At 45.3% G+C, this 25,239-nt stretch overlaps 1 protein-coding gene across 1 annotated transcript in view; it reads right to left on the reverse strand.

The window, feature by feature from the left end:
- Positions 1-3,387: 3,387 nt before the first annotated feature.
- The window catches only part of LOC146036726 (cytochrome c oxidase subunit 7A2, mitochondrial-like), a 30,372-nt gene continuing 8,520 nt past the window's right edge, over positions 3,388-25,239 (reverse strand). The window contains exons 3-4 of the mRNA XM_083160622.1: positions 8,328-8,412; positions 3,388-3,516 (exon numbers count right to left, since the gene is read on the reverse strand). Of these exons, the coding sequence (XP_083016748.1) occupies positions 3,461-3,516; positions 8,328-8,412 (141 nt within the window). The 3' untranslated portion in view covers positions 3,388-3,460. The remainder of the gene's footprint in view (positions 3,517-8,327; positions 8,413-25,239) is intronic.

Consider the following 25,239-nt stretch of genomic DNA (forward strand, 5'->3'; position numbering starts at 1 on the left):
GCTCTAGGCATCCCCCGCCGGGTTAACGCGGCGGGGGGCATCGCCAGAAAAATCTGGCGATGCCCCATAGAAGCCAATGGGCTTCTACCGCATCCCTCCGCCGCCCCGCAACGACCCATCACCGCCCCGCACGGATCCCCGCTGCCCCGCATCGCCCCCTCCCCCCTCACCTGTGTCCGGGCAGCACAGCGCAGTGCTGCCCAGACCTGTGACCTCCTCCCTGCACTGATCCTCTTCCGGGTGCAGGGAGGAGGAGAGCCCGGTGCAGCAGCAGCAGCAGCGCCGGATGTGGGAGGGAGGGGGGAGCCGCCGGGACCTGCTGGGACCCGGCGACTCTCACCGCAAAGGACAGCTCTTAACGCAAGAGCTGTCCTTTGCTATAATTATCGCATATGTTACAACATAGGCGATAATTATAATTGCGAAGACAGGCGAAGGGGGGCGGAGATTCTTAGAGAATCTCCCCCTGCATCTTTAACTTTAGGGTTGAAATCGTACCCCAACTCACAGGTATCTTTATCCCTTAGGTAGAGAATAGTGCATACCCCAAGTCACTGGTGTATAGGTGTTTGTAAGCACATCAAGGTATCTTTGACTCCATGTGATTTTTCATAAAACAAATGGATTTATTGGCAAGTACTCCACGGTACATACATTTTAAAAGGATGAGAGAAATCTCCAGTTTTTTTTAAAGCAGCAATCGTTTACACTTCAAAACCAGTTTGATTCTGCAGTGTAAATGATTGCCGCTTTAAAAAACCTGGAGATTTCTTCCCAACTCTCTCACTTTCTGAATCTCTCATCCTATTTAATCTCACCCCGAGTCTTTTCAGGATTACCAAATCAGCCATTGAAGGGAAGTAATTATCCTTGTGTTATATATCTTTCACTAGCGCCTATCACTTTTTTCCACCTTAAAACATTGCATGTAGAAGCAGCCAGTATTTACACTGCATGCAAGAAATACATTTTCACCCCTGACATTACAATGCGGTTTGTTCAGTATTATTCAGTATATTTTTTTTCTTTCTTCTGTTCTCCCAGATTAGAATCAGTCCCAATACGTTCCAGGTATTTTTTGGTATTTTTCAACAATAAAATGATAATATTATAACTGGTGGTAATTCCAGCCGGAGGAATGTCGTATGTGCGGGTGCATGCTTACTCGTCAGAGCATTAACATAGCCTGAAAAAAGGCTGGTGTTTGGTGGTTTGAATAGCCGACACTTCCATGCTGCAATAGTGTATACACAGCGGATACAGCATGCTATAAAGGTTGACATACATTAAGTCGGGCACTAAAAGTCGACACGTGAAATAGGTCAACATGGCTAAAGTCAGCAAAGTCATAATACCTGTGTATGTATATAGACATTTCTCAGCGATAGTCAGTGGTGAACTCCGGGAGACAAAGGAGGCTGTCCAATAGCATCTGCAGCCTGTGATGACTGGACGACACACAGGCTGCAGGGACTGGGGGGGGGGAGTTTGCAAGAGGCAGTAGCGGAACAATGTGTCTGCAGACCCCGCAGCGGGGTCTGTATGGAGCGCTGGGTCCGTGCTTCTCCTTCCCTCCTGATTGCACCACAGAACTTTCTCCCTCCACCCCTGATACAGTGCAGGTGCGGAGGAGGACTCAGTATCCCCCAGCCAGGGCCATCTATTCATATGGGCTTAATGGGCACTTGCCCAGGGGCTCCAGGTGTATAAGCTGAGGATCCCCTTTTTCCAGGGATACCAGAATTTTGAAAATCGGCCCTGGGGAACTGGAGATATCCAACTTCAAAGCAGCAGTCCACATCGGACCTGTTAATTGCAATTCCCAGTCCTATTTCTCAGGTTCTCTCTGACTTAGAGTTTCTCTGAGAGTATATGCCAAAAGCTGGGGCTCTCCCCTTTCTGTCGACACTAGCGGCTTGTCTATCATGCCCAGAACCAGAGATATCAGCCTTCCAGCGGGATGCAGTTACAATCCCGGCGGTCGGGATCCCGGCGTTCAGAATCCCGACGCCGGAATCCCGACCGCCGAAATGCCGACACATTCTCCCTCCGTGGGTGTCCACGACACCCCTGGAGGGAGAATAAATTAGTGTGCCGAGCGTAGCGAGGCACCGGGCCCGCTGCGTGTCGAGCACAGCGAGCCCGCAAGGGGGGCGATCCACGTCCCCCCTTGTCGGCATTTCGGCTGTTGGGATTCCGGCGTCGGGATTCTGAACGCCGGGATCCCGACCGCCGGGATTCAATACTGAATCCCTTCCAGCAGCCGGTCCCTGCTCCAGCTCCAAATGTCTGGTGTACAGTTTTATATTTTTGTCAATGGATTGCTCTGGCTCCTGATCTCTGATCCCCAAGTCCCCAGCACCTCCTGAAAGTTGGGACTCTAGGTTTTTATACTATTGAAGGCTAAGAAATCTATTTCCAGAGAAAGCTAACCCCCTTCCCCACAGCCTAACCATTATCCCTCTCTGACATGCCTTATTCACCCACCCCGCAGCTAACCCTGACCCTAACCTGCCACCTAAATATAGCCCCCTGCCCCACAACCTTACCATAACCCCTTTTTCGGTGCCTAACCCTAACTTCCCTCCCCACAGCATAACCCTAACCTCCCCCTGCAGTCTATACCTAACTTTACCCTCCCCAAGTCCCCCAAGTCTAAACCTAGAACCCAGTGGCATAACTATAGCACCGCAGCCCCCGCCACCGCGGGGGGGCGCTGTGCATATGGGGGCGCCGGGGGCTGCAGTGCTATAGTTACACCTCCCCCAATCCCCCGCAGGCTTACCTATTTCGCTGGTCCCGGCGGCTCCGTTCTTCTGCTGAGGACCACCACAAAATGGCCGCCCCCATATAGCACACAGTTCTCTGAAACTGTCTGCTGTATGGGGGTGGCCATTTTGTGGTGGTCCTCAGCAGAAGAACGGAGCCGCCAGGACCAGCGCGAAAGATAAGGCTGCGGGGGATTGGGGAGACTATGGGAAAAGGGTACATGTTATAGGGTATAGTGGCCACGTGTGTGAATCTCTGTAGGGGCACCAACATTTATCTTGCCTCCGGGAGACTTTGACAAACTTACGCCACTGGCGATAGCAAATACCTGCTGAAGGGCCAGATTCTCTAAGCTTCAAAAGTGATAAAATGGAGAGTGATAAACAGCCAGCCAATCAGCTCCTGCCTGACTTTTTTCAAAAACAATCTGTGACATGGCAGGTAGGATCTGATTGGCTGGCTGTTTATCACTCTCCATTTTATCACTTTTGAAGCTTATTACAGGTCTAGTGATTGCTGGAGCCTGCCCACGCCGCCTGCTAAGTGGTCTTGTCTATAAGAAGTGTTATATACAGTACACTGCAGCTGGTGGGGACAGATCACACTGACAAATGGTGCACAACACGGCTTTTATTTTATCGTCTGGCTCCATTAGGATCTGTGTCGGCAGTTGATAATTCCCTCACTCAGCTCATTTCTTCTTTGGCATAGCAGCCATGATAATGTGATATACCGACATGCAGCTTCCTGTAATACACAAGAGGGAGAGTCGGGAACTGAGTCAGGTAATCCGACGTGGTATAGCTCACAGGCAACGTCTAGGTCAAAGGTCGAGAGCAGAAGGTTGATATGCACTTGGAAAACACTAACAAAAAAGTTGACATAAAAAAGTTCGACACATACAAAAAGTTCAACATGTTTTTTTCACATTTGTGGGGTGTCAATGTCGACATCGACACCTGAGCACAAGGAGCCCCTATTAGTGTACAGTGTCTGCTAGCCATCCGGATGCTGAGATAAGCACAGGGTATAACACAGTCTGGCTTCTTCGGCTTCATCAGGATTACGCAACCATAGGGTTTGAAGATTTACTTACTCATCCCACAGTTAAGGATCCTATTAGACTGGTTTATGAACTATCCACTAGCGCACACAGGGGGGGGGGACAGACTACTTTTCTTTTTTAAGTTAAAAAATACACTGCCGCAGCCCACGATTAAGCCTTACCCATCTGGCATTAAGCCCACCCCTTTAAATCACGGTATGTGCAATCATGTGCACTGTCCTCCCATGTTCCCCCTGGTGTTTGGCAGCTGCTGCAATGTCCCTCCACTCACATGAACTGTAAGTAGAAACAATTCCTGCTTTAAATATGTGTGTGCCATTTAGAGGGCGCGACCCTGAATAGGGGAGGCCTCGTTGCATCTCTACATTTTACAGACTCGGAGTTAGATCTAACCCCTTATTAACATCTACAAGAAGAGCATGGTATGTCGTGCTACACAGACTAGGTATTAGTTCGAAAGCTTCTATCATTTAAATTTTTTTGGATAATCCAGGTTTTCAAGAGGGAAAGGCAAACAGGAAATCCTTAACTTATAGACAGTTCATTGAGAAATACGAGGTGACTATACCATTAGATCTTGCTTCCATCCAAGCCCAACACTATGCACAAGAGATTTCTAAAAGATTTAGGGCGAGATGTATCAAATGGAAAATGCGGTAAAACCCCGGTTTTACCGCATTTTCCAATGTATCAAAAATTATACCGCACTGAAGGGTATCGCCACCTTTGGGGATAGCATGCATAGCTGTTCCCGGCGTGAGGGGAGAGCGTGGCGGCAGGGAGGTGACGGAGGCCACACCAGTGTACAGGTATTGTGGGGGGCCTCCGTCACCGCACCGCGATGCGGGGGCGCGGCAAAGGGCGGCGATGTATTTTAATACATCCCACCCTTAATGAAACAGACTGGGATAACGACTTAGACAAGCTCCTGTTATCACCGCAATCTGCGAAAAAAGCTTTATCTTCGTACTATAGGTTTTTTAGAACTATGCCAGAAGGCAAGACAGAAAAAACAGGCATGAGTAGATGGGCGGCATTATTCCCAGGGGTGACTGAGAGCGATTTATATACCCAGTTGGACTCTATTTGCAAGACACTACCAATACCAACCTATATAGAACTATTTTTGAAAATATACCATACGGCATACCTATCCCCAAATAGAAGGAACAAGATTGGCTTGGCCAATGATAGCAAGTGCCCCAAGTGTGGTACTAGCGGAGCAGACTTGGTGCATTGTTTGTGGGGTTGCCCAGAGGTCTATCGCTTCTGGAAGCATGTAGAACAGTTTACTAAGCTCTATATACAAAGTTATTTCCTTATAACAGCAGAATGGGCAATGCTATGTATCAAACCCCATGAAAGAGCAAATAGGGGCAGGAAGTATAATGGAAAAGTTATGGTAGCTATATCAGCAGCAGCCAAGATAACTATCTTACACATGTGGATACAGCCACAACCCACGATGCAATTGTTTCTAGAGAAACTGTATAATATATTCTTAATGGACTGGGTGGAGGCCTCCATACAAAAAGAGAAGAACCAGGATAGGTTTCTCCAGTGCTGGGGGGATTTTATAAAAGCTCTAGGTCCAGGAAAAAATAAAGATATGTTTCTCGCTGGTTGAATGGTAAGCAGGGAGTAGTTCGGGGGGTGGACTAAAATATAGGAAATAACAATATTTATTGTCAGGCAATAGTCCACCTTGTGGTTAAAATCATAAAGGTACCTCATTTCCACCTAGCCAGTTAAATACCCTTCTCTCTCCCTTCTTCTCCTCATTTAGAAAGGGGGGGGGGGGTTGGGGGGATTACTGAGGGAAAGGCTGTTGATCTGGTGTGTAAGTGTGTCTTTGTGTATTATTTTTTTTCTGTTCAATTTGAAAAAGAATTATGTTTCTACTGTAATGTATGTTCCAAAGTGCTTTTGTATAATAAAAAAAGATAAAAAATAATATATATATGTGTGTGCATACAGTGTACATACATACATACATACATATATACACACAGATATCTCCCAACATTTCCTCCAAGGTAAGTGGGACACTCGTGAAAAAGGCTTTGGCCTATGTAAAAGGAGGCACTATTTATGGCACTACCGGGGCATGGCCATGCTCCCAGGCCCCTTGCCTTTCTGAATATTCCCAGCAGGCTGGAGGGACTCCCAACTGCCCCCCCCCCCCTGCATGCTGCGGGACACTGCCGGCGATGTGCGGGATGCGGGACTGTCCCCAAAAGACAGGACGGTCATGCAAAAAACGTGGAACAGTTGGGGACTGTCCTGCTATCCCGACCGCAGCAGTGAATAGTTGTTGTGGGCATGCACACAGCATCTACTCACAGCAAGACAGAGGGACGGGGGCATGCCAGCAGCTCACAGAGTACTGGGCATGCCCCCACAGTGACTGCTAACAGGGACACGGTTGCGGCATTACCGTAAAGCCAACACCCCCTTTTTCTGAGGTCACTCCCGCTTTTCAGGAGTGCGTAGTGGAAACCCCCTTCTGCAAATTCTTCAATTGCTCCTGTGATCCCATTATAGATGATAGAGATATAAAAATGGGTACTTGTTTCCTAGAACGGCCACAACGATTTAGATCGTTGTGGTCGTAAGATAAAAAATCGGATCGATCGCATCGCATGCGATTTGGTCGCATGCGATGCGACCGATCCGACCGACCGATTTTTCACCCGATTTTTTTTTTTTTTCACATGATAATTTTCAATTGCCCCCCCAAATGTTACTAAGTGGGCTAGACCCCACGATAGACGTCAACCCGAAGCGTGGCGAGCGCAGCGAGCCCGCGAGGGGCGGCGGTGCGCGTCCTCCGACCTTTTCATTCCCCTACTATCCACTAGGGCGTGGAGTGAGAATAGAATAGTGTGGCGAGCGCAGCGAGCCACCGAGCCCGAAGCGTGGCGAGCGCAGCGAGCCCCGCGAGGGGACGCGTATAACTTCACAGGTATACGCGTCCCCTCGCGGGGCTCGCTGCGCTCGCCACGCTTCGGGCTCGGTGGCTCGCTGCGCTCGCCACACTATTCTATTCTCACTCCACGCCCTAGTGGATAGTAGGGGAATGAAAAGGTCGGAGGACGCGCACCGCCGCCCCTCGCGGGCTCGCTGCGCTCGCCACGCTTCGGGTTGACGTCTATCGTGGGGTCATGGCGGGCACATAAAAAATGTGAAATGGGTCATATTGGCCCATTTCACCTTTTTTATCATTTTTCCCTATGTTAGATGGACTTAATCAAGCCCATCTCATCTTGTGCCATTATAATGGCACAAGACCGACCGATTTCAATGTTAAAAGATTTTTTAACATTGAAGTCTATGGAAAAATCGGGTCAATCGGTCGGTCGCATCGCGGCCGATTTTAATTGGTCGCGACCGACCGATTGACCCGATTTCTGTCAATCAAAGGGAAAAAATTGTAAAAAATCGGCCACATCGTGAGGATCGTGTCCCTTAATTAAGAGCCACGATCACTCACGATTGTGGCCGTTCTAGGAAACAAGTACCTAAAAATGTACAGGGGCGTCTTTAGAGAGGAGGAGGAGGCCGGTGTGCAGCCTCCTTGGCCATCTGCTGGGAGTGCTGCCAGTAGCAGAAGCATTTGATGAGCGCACTAGTGCTCAGAGCCTACTGTGCTCAGAGCCTACATACGAACCTCTGCTGCTCTGTAGAGTCTGAGCACTAGAGCGCTCAGACTCCACTGCCCATTTTGCCAGAAAAATGGCCGCTGCATCAATTTTATGTCAATTTCTGCAGCGCTCCTGTTGCTCCCGTGGGAGTCCGCAGGGTAAGTATTTCCAAAAAGCACCCATTATGGATACGGCACTGGAAATTTATCATATTTACCAATTGAATAATGGTCATTTTAACTACAGAAGTTCTGGTCATTTGGCAGCTGATAAATGGAATCCCCATACGCTATATTTTCTTCAAGTAAAAACAAACTTGAGTTCTAAAGAGACAATGAACAGAATTTTTTTGGGCAGGGGTAACAAAATTTCAAAAATAGTGAAAGGATCTAATCACAATTCCCTGGCACTTTGACTGTCAGGAAGCCGTCATTTGGGGGTGTTAACCGGACGATTTTTGGGAGTCTTCCAAAAATCCCATGCCCCCTTGTTCGCCGCTGTGGGGGCCAGCACTGATGTCATACACCCTCCTTTAAACAGAATGTTTAAAGGAGGGTGTGTGACATCAGTGCTGGCCCCCACAGCGGCGAATAAGGGGGCGTGGCCTCATGTAATGATTTGTAGACGATGCCCCCTTGTCACCAGGCCAAGCCCCCTAATTTCGTCAACACACCTTCATCGCGCGATGATGTCCCTCACTTGCTGGATTCAAAGTTGGGAGGTATGAGGTTATATAATTCATAGATTTAAATGCTCACTACAGATCTATGTACTGCAAGTAGGAAGTTATTGTATATACACTATACATACTCAACCATTACTGCTGATATTGCACAGCTGCTGTATACCTGCAATGGTGATGCCCATTGTCATTCTGTAGAGGATGAGATCTCCCAATCCGCCCTTTAGGTGTACAGGTAAACCATTGTTCGCCTAAAAGAGAGACAGTAATGTTATCATATACTGTATAATATTTCATGGAGCGCAATACACAGTTTAACCACTGGGCGGTGAATGCCTTACTATTATGTCAGTGCACAGTGATTCGCTGATAAGCCTGTCAGTCACGTTCAGGCGGCATAAGCAGTCACCCAGCTCAAACTGCTACTGAGTGTACAGAACATGTAATTACACTCTCAGCTTTTCTAGTGGTTCTGTAAGTAATGTTATGATGCTACATAATAAGGTGTGACACAGCTTAGAACGCCAAAAAGCGGCAGGGCGTGCCACCTGGCATATTGACGATAGCTATAAGAGGACATATCTGGATATTTAAATTCTTGAACATCATTAGTAAATGATGTCTATACTGTAGTTTCTCTATTAGTATTCCATTATACTGTACCTATTTAGATGATTAGTTTTTAAAGGAACATACACACTGGGCGACTGAGATGAAAGCAGGCTCAATTTTGTAGTCTTTTAGCTGGAAAGCCGCCCAGTGTGTACAGGACAACGATGAGCACCGGTATTACCAGCAGGTGAGCAATGGTGTGGATGGCTTTCCATAGCTGTCCACCTCCGCGAAAATCACTAAAATGGGTAAAAATTGCTTAGTGCGTATGCACTCTCTCCCACCACTAACCCGCGGATCCTAGCTGTACTGTCAGACCTGCCACAGCTCTGATTTCAATACAGGTGGGCCCATATATGCCCGGCACCCTTGATTGGCTGGAAAGTCGGCTCGTTACATTCCGTTTACAGGCGCAGGAGGCCTGATCAAGTTACAATGGAGGAATATGCTTTCATCACTAATGCTTGCAATTAACCCTGCTGCTGCTTCGGGATATGGTTGTATTGTCAACAGCACATAGGTCGACACCGTTGGGTTGACAGGTGGCAAAGTTGACAGAGTTCTAGGTCGACATGGGTGAAGGTCAACAGGTGTCTAGGTCAACATGGGACAAGGTTGACATGGGTTTAGGTCGACACATGCGTTAGGTGGACATGGGTTTTTTCACTGTTTTTTGAGCAGACATGTGCCGACAGGCGGTATTTCATGCCCTAGCATCCACTAGGGCGTGGTGTAAGAATAAACTAGTGTGCTAAGAGCAGCGAGGCACCGTGCCCAAAGCATCGCGGGCGAAGCGAGCAATGCGAGGGGCTGCAATTCACTTCCAACGGTGTCCATGTCGACTGTGTCGACATTTGGGTAAAAAAACAGTAAAAAAAAAACGTCGACCTAACCCATGTCCACCTAATGCATGTGTTGACCTAAACCCGTCGACCTAGACACCTGTCGACCTTCACCCATGTCGACCTAGTACCCTGTCGACCTTGCCACCTGTCGACCCAACGGTGTCGACCTAATGACTGTCGACCTAAGTGTGGTCAATAAAACGATCCACACCCGCTGCTTCTTATATAACAAGATTAACTTATTTTAATTAGCTGGGACGACAGCTTCTTCAGTTATATTATTTACTTTTTTATATGTGATTTATGCATGTGTATGTTTTTATGTTATTACTCTATGTAAAATCGACTTGTCTTGTGTCATTATTGAAAAGGTGGACTGTATATATTTAGATTAAATACAATTTTAATGCAAGTGCAAGTGTTAGCGCTGTGACAGTATTTCAGTTTGTAAGAGTGATTTTGGCCCAGCGATTTTCCCCATCATCGCTGTCCATACACGCTGGGCACTGGAGAGGGTCATGTTGGGAGGTGTGTACACTAGAAGATATTGCCATCAATATTATTCAGAAGCCCCTTTCGGAACAAGATTAATGCCAGTATCTTCTAGTGTGTATGGCCCTTTATGCAGATGACTGCTTTTGTCCATTTTCCAGCATTTGGGAGCAAACGGTTATAATTTGTTAGAAACAGGAGAAAGAAGAAGAATGTCCTATATCGGTGCACCAAAAACGAATAAAATTTAACTTTTATTAATTCTATTTAAGAACTGCGAGATAAAAATAAAGACATATAAAAATAACAGACAAGGGTGGGGTTCACACAATTTTAAAACCAAGCTGGCAGGCAGACGTTGCGAAAGTGTTTGTGTAATACTGTATTTGTGTGTCTGGTCTAGTCAGAGAAAAGTAAGAATCTGACAGACCAGGTTTGCATATACACGAGCGGGTTTGGAAAAAAACCTCTTGGTATTGGCTCTTAGTGACACAGGTTCAGACTGCGTATAGGGGGTTTTTGCCTGTGAGGTCATAACAACGTCAGTGGGGGATCTCCATACACTGTGATAATCACTCAGTGTATGAGTGAAAATCACTTCTAACTCCTGAGGAGGATCCCTCTGAGGTTGCACCACCCTTAATTTATATGGACGCAGTAAGCCAAAACAGATTTATCCTGTGTGTGCGATATTGGAATGTCCCAAAGTCGCACAGGTGTCAGTGCACCAACAGGGTATCTGGCTGCGCAGCCACATACCCTGTTGGTGCACTGTATATGTACAGTATTACACAAACACTTTCGCAACATCTGCCTGCCACCTTGGTTTTAAAATTTTTATCTCGCAGTTCTTAAATAGAATTAATAAAAGTTAAATTTTATTCGTTTTTGGTGCACCGATATAGGACATTCTTCTTCTTTCTCCTGTTTCTACCAAACTCTCATGTCCGATGGTAGCACACCCCCAGTATTCTGATTTAAGAAATTAAGAAATAAAGCACGTAAATTAGGGGGTCCACCCATATCTACTCCGGGTCTTGTGCGACCGACAAAAAACCCTTTGGTTATAATTTGTTCCCAGAAATTACCAGATTTTCATTCCAACCAGCCAGATTGGAAAGATAATCTTCTAGTGTGTATGGGCCTTAAGACTACTGAAATATTCTAACCGTTTCATTTTGGCTCTTTTTGCTCATGTTAAATTAGACTCCAGTAGAAATGATCGGAGGTTTCTACATTGGACCCTCCAAAAGCAGCCTATGGGGTTTATGGTGGCCCCTAAGTTCTGAAATGCACACGATGGATGTGATTCTGCACTGCTCTAGACTGTAGTTTGGAGTAAATGAAGAGACCAACAATGAGATAAGGTATAGTAGGTGTATCACCGCAATAAGGGCCTGATTCAACCCGTTTGCTAGGCTGCCGCATGCCCGCCCCCCCCCCTCCCGAATCCACTCACTAGCATGTGAGCAGATGCTTTTGTATTAGTGTGTACATTCGATATCAGTAACAATGCGTCCTGCTGCGGGTTAATGCCCCCCCCCCCCCCCCCCACACACACACACACAATCAATCTTGACTGTAACTATTGCTTGCTCAGCCTGGGGCCAGGTGACGTCACTGAACGGGTATGGATCATAGGGTTGACACAACTAAGGTCGACATGCATTGGGTCAACCACTGAAGGTCGACATGGGCATATGTCGACACCTCAGAAGGTCGACATGGGGTTAGGTCAACAGGGTCATTGGGCTGACACATTAGGTCGACATGGGCAAGGTCAACAGTCGAAAGGGTTCGTGCGTGCAAATTTCTGATTGAAAATCGCCAGGGGGGCGTTTCGGGGTGGACCCCCTGGAGCTTCATGCGCATGCCCACAATTACAGTCAGCATGACCATAGAAACGCTGGGCAGGCCCCATCTGAACGCAGGCGTTCCCGTGCCTGCCTGTGGCGGGCGTATGACTTCAGCACCCGCCCCGATTTTGCTGAAATACAAGCAGCCGCCGAGTGACTAAGGGGTCATGCAGCGGCTGCAAGCGCCGGGCAGAGGAGGAGAAATCATTTCTCCTCTGTGGGTTTGGACAGTGGGTGGTGGTGGTGAGCGTTCACCTGCTCGCTGGGCTCCGAACACACGCAGCCCAGCAAACCGGTCTGACCCAATATCATTCGGCTGGGAGCTCATGGGAAATACGGTTTAGCGTGTATGGGGCTTTAGAGAAGATATTGATGAAAAAAATATAAAAATGAGCTTTTATTAAGTATTCATTGAAAACAAAAATAGTATTACCTCACATCCCAGCAACAATTATAATGAATTAATTCCGGGTGTAGACAGGTAAATTTGAACACGATTTATTAATGTAATTAAGTACAGGGTAGGGATTACCTCAGGCCGTGATCCATAATTATTGTCTGTTTTACATGGTAATACATTAATGCAAGAACAGCCACTGTATCATATGTATAAGATAATAATCGCTGGATATAGGTTATGGGAACAGCCAGGTATGCATTATACAGTATATGGAGTTACATTATACCATATCACACAGAGATCCGCGGCAATGTCAGGATGGGATGCCGTCAGCAGGTCGACATTAAATAGGTCAACAAGTCAATAGGTCGACCACTATTGGTCAAAAGTTGACACATGAAAAAACGTTCACACATACAATAGTGTGACATGTAAAAGGTCGATATCCATAATAAAAAAGGCAGCAGACATGATGGCGGCCTACCCTGATACCCCCACTATTATTATGGGAGACTTTAACAACGTCATGGACCATACACTGGATAAACGCACGACCACTGGGGACACTCATAGATGGGGTAACGGGCAGTTCCGGGCATTGTTGGAGGGCATGGGCGTGTGCGACGCTTGGCGGCACAAACACCCGGACACAAGACAGTTCTCATGCTTCTCGGCGACGCACACTGCCTTCTCCAGGATAGACATGGCCCTGCTTACACCTGATCTACTGCCCAGTATCAGATTAACACAATACGAGACCAAAGGGTATCTCGGATCACTCCCCCTTGTCACTCACGCTGGACGTGGGTGGCATGAGGGGACAGGTTCACTGGAAACTCAACCCTTTTTGGCTTACCAGACTGGGGGAGGGGCGGGACCTGGAGGACACTTGGCAGGAATTCTTTAGAACCAACGTGGGTTCGGCACCGCCCTCTGTAGTGTGGGATGCATTTAAATCCTTCTTAAGGGGCACCATGATACAATCCATATCCACACTTAAAAAATCATACAAACAACAGGAAAGAACTTTAGAGGCCTCCTGTCGCTCACTCGAACTTGCCTATTTGGAGGATGGCCTTGAAGCGTCCAAAGAGGCTTGGATGGGGGCCCAGAGAGAATGGACTCAGTACCTCAAAGATAAAACCTGCACTAGACTCCTTTTTAATAAAAATAATCAGTACCTCACGGGAGACAGGCCTGGCAGCTATATGGCAAGGTTAGCTAGGGCTGATAGTCTTAACAACACCATATCCGAATTGATAGACAACAGGGGAACCAAATATGACACCACGCCAGATATAGCGCAACAATTCCAGATATACTATGAACAACTCTACAACACCAAATTACAACACACACATAGAGAAATCGAGGAATACCTAGCCCCCATACCCATGCCCACATTAACAGCCGAGGCAAGAGATGTCCTCGATTCCCCCCTTAGGCTGGATAAAATAGAGGCAGCAATCAAGTCATTCCCAAGCAACAAGGCCCCGGGTCTAGATGGCATTCCCTTGGAGCTATACAAAAAACACATTAACTTCTATGCACCCCGATTACTTGAGACCTTCAATGGGATATTTGAGTCTGGCTCTCTCCCACGATCTATGGCGGAAGCACTCATCATTGTGTTGCTAAAACCTGACAAAGACCCGCGCAGGGTTGAATCATATAGACCCATATCCCTCCTCACTACTGATATTAAAGTACTGGCGAAAGTCCTTGCCATGAGACTTAACTCGGTCATTGCCCAACTCGTGCACGATGACCAGACCGGGTTCATGCCGGGCAAATCCACAATCATAAACCTTCGCAGATTATTCACCCTACTCCAACTTCTCCGCAGGGACGCCCCAACATCCATTGTGGTATCTTTAGATGCTGCAAAAGTGTTTGACTCGGTGGAGTGGGCGTTCCTGTGGGGAACAATGTCTAAGTTCGGTATTGGCCCAGGGTTCATTAATTGGGTGCGGCTTCTGTATTCCTCACCAAGCGCTAGGGTATCGGCCAATGGATATATATCCCCCTCATTCCCGTTATTCAGAGGCACCAGACAGGGATGCCCCCTTTCCCCTGCTCTGTTCGCCCTGGCGGTGGAGCCTCTGGCATGCCTCCTGAGGCACAGTCAGGCGGTTGCGGGATTTGAAACGGGCTCCCGGATGGATAAAATAGCGCTATACGCGGACGACATACTCTTGTTGGTCTCAGACTATGTAAATACTATGCCCATAATCCTGGATATTGTTAACACATTCGGTAAATACTCCGGCTTACTGATAAACTGGGACAAATCCTGCATCATGCCCCACACCGGCCCATGCCCAGCTGACACGCCCATCCCTCTCCCGCTCAAATGGGTGGACAAATTCAAATACTTAGGGATCTGGATATCTAACAACCCCTCCAACTACATAACACTTAACATCCAGCCCCAGATAGAATACTTGCAGTCCAGAGTAGCGGTGTGGGGAAAACTGCCCCTCACAGTGACAGGCAGGATTGGCCTCATCAAAATGGTCGCACAACCTAAAGTCCTCTATGCCCTTCAGCACTCCCCGGTTTACATTCCCCAATGTGTCTTTAAGAAAATAGATGGGATTTTATCCTCCATCATATGGTCCTCAAAGAGGGTCAGGATCAGCCTTAACACACTGACTCGCACAAAAGACATGGGGGGCATGGCGGTGCCGAACTTTAGCTTTTACTACTTGGCAACTCAACTTGCCCATATACACTCATGGGTGAGAGAGTCATCAGAGGGTGCCCTCCCCGCGCAGATGGTATCCACCATGGTTCCGGGACTTAAGCCCCTACAGCTCCTCCTTTCGGGTAATGCTGCACTTGGCCGACTACCTCTGGCTAAGCAGGCCGTTTTGGTCTGGAAAAGAGCAAGTGACATCATGCGGGCTGCAGGGTGAGATCCGGACACTCCACTAGATGGCACACAGGGATTTAAAGAGCTGAACGGAAAACAACTCAGGAAAGTATGGGGACGATACGGAGTTACCTCCATAGGACAACTATACACCAACGGTGTATTTAACTCCTTTCAACAACTACAAGTAACCAACGCAATACCCAATGCTTATTTCTTCAGGTACTTAAAGCTGCGGCACGCATGCGGTGCCCAATTCCCCCAGGGCCAACCCAACCTACAGATATCCCCCGTCAAGTCCCTACTGCAATCCCTGGGAGACTCGCGACTGATATCTAACATATACTCCTCGGTACTTACTCTACACCATAACAATACACTCCCCAACCTTAGGGCGCGCTGGGAGGAAGACCTGGGCCCACTGCCCCCTGAATCCTGGGAGCTGGCACTGGCTAGCTCACGCGTAGCGTCCTCATGTGCACGCTTTCAACAAATTCAACTGTATATCTTACACAGGGTGTACCTCACCCCGACCCGTCTCTTCAAGGTGGGGGGGAGGGCCGACTCCAGGTGTCCCAAGTGTGCCCACTCGGAGGCCAACTATTGGCATCTAATCTGGTCCTGTCCCGTAGTACAGACCTTTTGGCAACAAATTATCCACACTATAGCTTCCACTGGGGTTCCCCTGGACATACTCACACCTGTGACTTGCCTGCTGGCCGCCGCTGGGGGGGACACACTAGACAAAGACTCTATGAGCTACATAAACATCCTGTGCACATTGGCTAAGGTATGCATAGCCCGAAAGTGGCTGGCAACTAGCGGACCGTTCTATGAAGCGTGGGTGGCACTCACCAATGAGACCGTGTGCCATGAGAGATTCGTGTATATAGCCAGACACTCCGAAACCAAATATTTGAGGATATGGGATAGGTGGCTGTCATCCCCATGTTACGCCAGACCTTAGATGGGCAGAGATACACTGACTTTCCCCTGGTCGTACAGTGGGTGAAACATATCAGACACAATCGCATAAGTGGGGACACCAGGATAACGTAGGCATCTGTTATGCAGATATAGATAGTACCTAATGTAGTGCTTGCATGTCTTTCCAAGTACGGTGGGACAAAGGGTTACTTTGTCCAACATAAAATGCACATTGTTCATTGTATGAATCCAACATAACAGCTGATGTAACAGTTAGTACACCATAGCAGGAATGTTGACTGCTTGGTAGTTGGGTAATCACAGAAACCTGTTTTTGTTCCTGAAAGACCTTATTTCCTCTTGTTTTTCTTACAGTCGTACTTGTGAATGTATGTCTTTTGTTCAATTGTATGTCTGTATGTATGTAAAAAGAAAAGCAAAAAGTTAATAAAAAGTATTGAATTTAAAAAAAAAAAGGTCGATATCCGTTTTCATGTTTTTTTTCCCAGAACAGGTGTTTTTTCATACTTTACTATCCATAGAGGGAGAATATAATAGTTTGCCTAGCGTATACGGTCCATGTCGACATAAGATGACAGACATAAAAAAAATTGAAAACCTCATGTCAACATTTCCATGTTGACCTATTGCTCGTGTCGATATTTCGACCCTGTCAACCTAAATTATTATGCGAGCTGGAATGCCGGCGCCAGCAGCCAGGCGCGCCAGAACAGAGCTACAGATGAAGCGCCTCTTATTCAGCGCCGGGTCTCCACCTGACTGGGATGTGCTTCTCAGTTACCGTGCGGGCTGGGACGAGAACCCAGCCTGTCTCCGGTTAAGGGAGATGTCAGGGTAAAGTAGGGGTGTGGGAGCGGGGAGGTGGAGGACAGCATTGGGAACCGGCAGGGTGGCGGCAGGGACCCAGGGGGGAGCTCCGGTTGAAGGGGATGCGCTTGCGTCTCGTGCGCGCATCCCCTTCTGGCGGCTGGTGGCTGGTGATCTGACCGCCAGCCCCTGCAAAGATTAGAAGTGCTCCATCTGTACATAATACATTTGCATATGTCCCTGACTGCAGATTCACCAGACTACGTTCATGGCCTATATCCTGAGATTATTATGTTTCTGATACATAATATACAGCACAGAAAAAAGAGAGAAAGGATGGAGAAATTCTGGGTGCACATATTATACAGCTGCCATTCTCAAAATTATATTTTATATAATTACATATCAATGCCTACTCTGCATTTAATTACCTAATTACAATGGGTACAAATTGACATAACTGTCTACACCCCTAGGTCATTTATCATAGTTGTTGAAGGGATGTGAGAATATTTGTATTGGTGTTAATGACTATGATATAGGAGATCTCATTTTACCTTATACTTAATAAAAGCTCATTTTTATAAATCTAAATCTTTTTTTTTCTCTAATACCCCTTTCACATCGCAAATATAACTCGGCATTCCGACCCGGGTTAAAAGAAGGGTTAATTCCAGGTCATTCTGGTCCTGCACTGATCGCTTTTGTTATAGATAGATGCAATTAATGTCTTCCTTTATATATTAGAAGTGTGCGGATGATTCCGCTTCAAATATAATCACACTATCACAGATGACAAAAGCAGCGCCGGCCGTAGCCTATACAAGCGCTTCTCATCAAAGGATGCACAAAAATTATGATAACAGCGCTGTAGAGACGGACAGAGATAAATGATCTCTTCCGTGCAGTCAGCCCCTGGTCTGGCAGAAGTCTGCCTAGTGGTGCGGGTTCATTACCGCGCACTCTCTGTGAACTCCCTGATGTGAGTCACTGGCAGCGTCTGCTATAAGCAGATAGACGCGCCACAGATCAAAGGATGTAGCACCCAAAGATGTTTCCTATCTAAGCATTCAAATTAGATACATTTCAGTTAACAAAGTATAACATTCGCCTCTGCCCACGTGAAACGCCGACGTACGTTTCGCACAGAGCTTTTTCAAGGCCAACCGGATGGCCGTCAGGGGAGCCTTAATATACTACGTTTCTCATAATTATTCATGGGATGCGCGGGTGTGCGCCTCAAGACGCTTTTGTCATTAGTGGGTCTTATATCGCTGCCGCTGGATCGTTATTGGCAGATATGTTATGTTTACATAATTCAATCTCCCTAATGTCTCTTATCAGTGTGACATTTTCACCTGATATGTAATATATATCATCCCTGTATATGCGTAGCTCAGATTTTATTGTTGTGAAATGAGGGAAAATAAGTTGTGAAAATTGCGTGCTAAAACTGCAAAATAAAAAGTGACAAACAAACTGTGATATCCAAAAGTGCCCTGCCTCATCTCTGATGCTCCATATATATATCCTCCAATAGGGATTAATATTAGTGACATTTGTGATAATAATAATAATAATAATAATAAATAAGAAAATAATAATATAAAGTAGAAAATATATGTACATAAATAATAAATGGAATATTAAAGTGAAAGAAATATAAAATAAAATAAATAATTGGATGAATAAAAGTCTTTGGATATGGTGTATTATAAGTTCTAGTGTTAGGAATTACACCCTTCAGTGTGGTGCTAATATCAAACGCCATGAAATTACATGGTATTTTTGTACTTGACCAATAATTGGTGTAGTGAACATATTTTACTGGAAAAAATGAAATAGGTGAAATGCCTATTCTCTCGTGACAATCAAATCGTCACTGTGCTTATAGGTGTGGGGTCGGTGTGTTCAATAAAAATCCGAGTTTTTATCCTAGATCCAAGTGAGATCTTTTTTGTATACATTTTTATTCTATACCCTCTTTTGGTTTTATATTACCATGCGGGGGGGGGGGGGGGGGTTTAAGAATTTTGTTTTGTACAGGATTACTGTCCAATAAGTCAATGGGCTGCCCTTTATGAAAATATGGCATGGGGATCTGATAAATATCTGATCCATGAGCTATTAGGTCTTGAGGTTTCTTAAGGAATGATGATTCTTAGGTTAGACAATGCTTATCGATATCCTTATTCACTGGAACGCTTCTGTATTATATTAGGATGGTACTCAGTTCCAGTTGCACGACAATGTTTCTTTTATATACATTTTGTAGAATCCAATGATGAGGAAAATAAATACAAAAATAGTAATTCCACATCTCTATATCCCTTACTTCCAGATTGGTTTCAAATCTAAACTCTAAACTCTAAAGCCTTAGAGGGTAGTATATTAGGCAGTGTCATATCTTTGACTGACAAGAAAATTGACAGAGAGACACTCCTGATCCCCAAAACCAAGAATGAAACAGGACAGGAAAAAGTGAGGTTCATAGGAACATTTTGCCAAGAGTGGAAGGAAATACAGCACACTCTTAACAAACACTTGGATATCCTAAAGACTGATACAGATCTAGACAAAATCTTGGGTACCAAGATAGACATCAGCTGGAGGCGGAGTCAAAATTTGAGAGACACACTGGTCCACAGCCATCTTGAAAGAAGCACGAGACCCATTATAACCAAAAAGGGCTTTTATAAATGCGGTACTTGCAAATTTTGTTCTTTAACAGTACGAAAAGACTCATATGTGGACAGGTTTAACAAAACCTGGAAAATTGGCCATTACATCTCTTGCGACACGGCAGGAATAATCTATAACTTGGAATGTCCGTGTGGCAAGCATTATATAGGGAAGACTGTCAGAACATCTCACGAGCATTAAAAATGCCCAAAGAGACCGGGAAAACATGAAAACTCTCACCCCAGTGGCCAGACATTTCCTTAAATTTCATCAAGGAAATGCAGTGGGCCTGAAAGCATATGGCATGCTCAAGGTTGAGATGGGCATAAGGAGAGGTGACTGGGACAGAGAGTTATTCAAACAAGAAACTCGACTGATCTTCCTCATGGGAACCATGGCACCCCATGGCCTGAATGAGGAGAATAATTACACAGTTTTCCTCTAGATCCAGCTTTTTGACAGCAAATATTACTCCTCCTCCTTCTTTATGTTTGCTCTCCTCCTTTCTCCGTTCCAGGATTTTCTCACCAAGATATGACACTGCCTAATATACTACTCTCTAAGGCTTTAGAGTTTAGAGTTTAGATTTGAAACCAATCTGGAAGTAAGGGATATAGAGATGTGGAATTACTATTTTTGTATTTATTTTCCTCATCATTGGATTCTACAAAATGTATATAAAAGAAACATTGTCGTGCAACTGGAACTGAGTACCATCCTAATATAATACAGAAGCGTTCCAGTGAATAAGGATATCGATAAGCATTGTCTAACCTAAGAATCATCATTCCTTAAGAAACCTCAAGACCTAATAGCTCATGGATCAGATATTTATCAGATCCCCATGCCATATTTTCATAAAGGGCAGCCCATTGACTTATTGGACAGTAATCCTGTACAAAACATAATTCTTAAAACCTCCCCCTCCCGCATGGTAATATAAAACCAAAAGAGGGTATAGAATAAAAATGTATACAAAAAAGATCTCACTTGGATCTAGGATAAAAACTCGGATTTTAATTGAACACACCGACCCCACACCTATAAGCACAGTGACGATTTGATTGTCACGAGAGAATAGGCATTTCACCTATTTCATTTTTTCCAGTAAAATATGTTCACTACACCAATTATTGGTCAAGTACAAAAATACCATGTAATTTCATGGCATTTGATATTAGTACCACACTGAAGGGTGTAATTCCTAACACTAGAACTTATAATACACCATATCCAAAGACTTTTATTCATCCAATTATTTATTTTATTTTATATTTCTTTCACTTTAATATTCCATTTATTATTTATGTACATATATTTTCTACTTTATATTATTATTTTCTTATTTATTATTATTATTATCACAAATGTCACTAATATTAATCCCTATTGGAGGATATATACAGTATATGGAGCATCAGAGATGAGGCAGGGCACTTTTGGATATCACAGTTTGTTTGTCACTTTTTATTTTGCAGTTTTAGCACGCAATTTTCACAACTTATTTTCCCTCATTTCACAACAATAAAATCTGAGCTACGCATATACAGGGATGATATATATTACATATCAGGTGAAAATGTGACACTGATAAGAGACATTAGGGAGATTGAATTATGTAAACATAACATATCTGCCAATAACGATCCAGCGGCAGCGATATAAGACCCACCAATGACAAAAGCGTCTTGAGGCGCACACCCCCGCATCCCATGAATATTCATGAGAAACGTAGTATATTAAGGCTCCCCTGACGGCCATCCGGTTGGCCTTGAAAAAGCTCTGTGCGAAACGTACGTCGGCGTTTCACGTGGGCAGAGGCGAATGTTATACTTTGTTAACTGAAATGTATCTAATTTGAATGCTTAGATAGGAAACATCTTTGGGTGCTACATCCTTTGATCTGTGGCGCGTCTATCTGCTTATAGCAGACGCTGCCAGTGACTCACATCAGGGAGTTCACAGAGAGTGCGCGGTAATGAACCCGCACCACTAGGCAGACTTCTGCCAGACCAGGCGCTGACTGCACGGAAGAGATCATTTATCTCTGTCCGTCTCTACAGCGCTGTTATCATAATTTTTGTGCATCCTTTGATGAGAAGCGCTTGTATAGACTACGGCTGGCGCTGCTTTTGTCATCTGTGATAGTGTGATTATATTTGAAGCGGAATCATCCGCATACTTCTAATATATAAAGGAAGACATTAATTGCATCTATCTATAACAAAAGCGATCAGTGCAGGACCAGAACGGCCGGGACGCCGACCTGTGTCTGCTCCTTAAAACACTCTAGCTATTTAAACTGTCAATAAAAATTACAAACATCTAAACTTCCACATTAAATAAAGCTGAGTGGCACGGTCCCTATCTCTGCTACTATATCCAGTGATTGCAAACACAGTATAAAACATTCTTTCCTCTGCCACGTCAGGATAATTATATCCTTTTTAAATTGTCCTTAATTGTTATATGTTGTATGTATGGTTTTAAATATTTCGTATCTTAAACAAATGAATTAAAGGTTAATTTTTATTCTTTAAATATTATTTTCTTGAAAGTGCATCACATAGAGACTTGCTTTCTCTATAAACCCAATTCTGTACGTTTTTTTCTTGTCCAGTGGTAGCACGCCTCAGTCTAAAACTGTGAAATTACCTATAATGACAATGAGGTCCTTTGTCTAAAATAAGGAAAAGGGTTTTTTCCTTTTCCCTACACTCACCAGTGCGACTGACATTCCCATTCCCCCATCCCTTTCTTTTGTTTAATTCCAGGTCAGACTTGGATTGCTGGGCAGTGTAAACGCAGGGCCGGTTCCTGGCGGGAGGGAGCCCCGGCAGTCACGCTCCATGAAGGGGGGGTGGTGAGGTGATGTGGTCGCTGGGGCTCCAAGGGCGGGGTGAGTTGATGCTGCCGGGGCTCGGCTCCAGGTGGGGTTGGGGCGGGCGCTACCCGCCGCAGATTGCCGGAGGGGGGGGGGGGGGGTGGGGTGATGCTGCTGCTAACCAGCACGGGCATCTAAACATCGCAAATGCCGGGTCGCTCCTGGGGAAATCCTGTGTCCAAATCCCGGTTGCGTCTCGGTGCCACCTTCCAGATGCCGCAGGACCACGGACACACACCGGCTGCACACAGGGTGAGAATGGCGTGCCGAAGACTCCAGGCAAGAATGGGCGCGGCAGGGTGAGCCGGGCACAGGTAGAGCTAACGTCACCAACCCCGCCCTAAGGGGTTTCGTATCAAACTTCGGCAGAGGACGTGACTGGCGACGGGCAGCTCATTGTTTAAAAATGCACAGTGACCAATTATGTTTCGACAGTGCGGCAACATTAATTACCATATTGCACAATAACTTATATGTATACAAGCAGGTAATACAAAACATTTTGCTTAAGAAAAAAATGTAATAAAACCATGTTCCAGAAAAAATAAAAATAAAAAATTATATATATATATATATATATATATATATATATATATATATACTAAACATCGGCACTCACCTTTCCTAGTTTTGGGGTGCCCTATGGCTTGTGACCACATTGTTTAAACAGACATTGTAGGGGCTCTGCACACACTAAATTAACTGATAATAAATTGATCAATGCATTTAAGCCTGCAGCCCCCTTCACGGGACCCCACTTTTCTGCAGGTCCTAACACTTTCGCTCAAAATGGCTCTCTCATGCACCCTGTTTTAACCCATAATGCATAGCTTATGTTAACCCAGGGCTGGGCAACACTGGCCCTCCAGATGTTAATGAACTACACATCCCAGGATGCTTTGCATTAGTTTTGCTATGTGGTCATGCTGAAACTGATACAAGGCATGCTGGGATGTGTAGTTCATCAACATCTGGAGGGCCGCAATTGCCCAGCCCTGTGTTAACCAGTTCCCTAGATGATTAGTGACAGGTGTGTTGGTAACTGCTCACATATAAAAGCATAGTCTGCTGTGAGCCTCAGACCAGATAGCATGCCTGGAATCAAACATTGATGTGATAGCTGTGTGTATTATAGCCATTTTGAGCGATAGTGTTAGGACCTGCAGAAAAGTGGGGTCCCGTGAAGGGGGCTGCAGGCTTAAATGCATTGATCAATTCATGAACCAAATCTCCACTATTTATTATCAGTTAATTTAGTGTGTGCAATGTCTGTTTAAACAATGTGGTCACAAGCCATAGGGCACGCCAAAACTAGGAAAGGTGAGTGCCGATGTTTAGTGTATATATTGTTTATTAGATAAATTTTTTTAATTAGTCTTATTGTGGTCACATTCTCTCATGCACCCTGTTTTAAACTATAGTGCATAGCTTATGTTAACCATAAGCTGCAGGCTTAAATGCATTGCAATTCATGAACCAAATCTCCACTATTTATTATTAGTTAATTTAGTGTGTGCATAGCCCCTACAATGTCTATATATATATATAGACGAGTAGCGGCGGCACTCAAAGGACTTCACAAAGAATAGACGGTCAGACCACTTTGGGGTTCGGGTGCAATGAGTTCTTGATAAAGGTCCGTGGGACCGAAACGTTGAACCCGAACCCCAAAGTGGTCTGACCGTCTATTCTTTTGTGAAGTCCTTTGAGTGCCGCCGCTACTCGTCTATACACATCCGGGCAGATCTCTGCACCTTGGACGGCACCTAGGCAAGCAACTGTTTCCACAACAATGGAGTGCCGGCCCATCTCTCTGTATATATCATATAAGTTGCAACATACAACCCATAATGTTTTATATACTCCCAATACATATATACAATATAAATCTATTAAAAATGAACAGTCCGTACACACGAACATAAAAATAGAATTATACAATAAAGCCGCTCCCAGCGGACAAATAGTTACCATATACCATCCAAAGTGATTCTATTTTTATGTTCGTGTGAACGGACTGTTCATTTTTAATAGATCTATATTGTATATATGTATTGGGAGTATATAAAACATTATGGGTTGTATGTTGCAACTTATATGATATATCTGTACCTGTCTTTTTAAATAGATTCACACTGAGTTTATGTTCTGTGAGCTTACAAAGCATTCTTGGTCCACGTGCAAGAACATGAAAACTGGCACGCAATTTAAACATCCCAGACAGGAGAAAATCTATCACATTAGGCATGTACTTACCTGTCATAGGACATGTGTCATATATATGATCACTTGTCCTTGCAAACTATCATACATTGGCAAGACAATACGCACTGCTAGAGAAAGAATGGGACTTCACAGATCTGCAATAACATCGGCTTTAAAAACCGGCAAAGCTGAACAACCTGTTGCCAGACACTTTCTCCAGGCAAAACACACGTTGAACGATATGCAATTCATCCTGATAGACCACATCCCTCCGTTTAAAAGAGGTGGAGATAGAGACAGAGCCTTGCTACAACCAGGGCCGGCGCCACCACTAGGCAAATCTAGGCATTTGCCTAGGGCGCCGGCCACTGGAGGGCGGCATTTCCCCCCCCCCCCGTGCCACGGGGGTACCTGTCCTGCAGCTGTGTATATAAAGCTTGCGGCGGCGGCTCGCCTGGGGCGCTCCGGTGCC

Source organism: Crinia signifera, chromosome 9, assembly GCF_055691185.1.
Source record: "Crinia signifera chromosome 9, ASM5569118v1, whole genome shotgun sequence".
In the NCBI taxonomy this organism is placed as follows: Eukaryota; Metazoa; Chordata; class Amphibia; order Anura; family Myobatrachidae; genus Crinia; species Crinia signifera.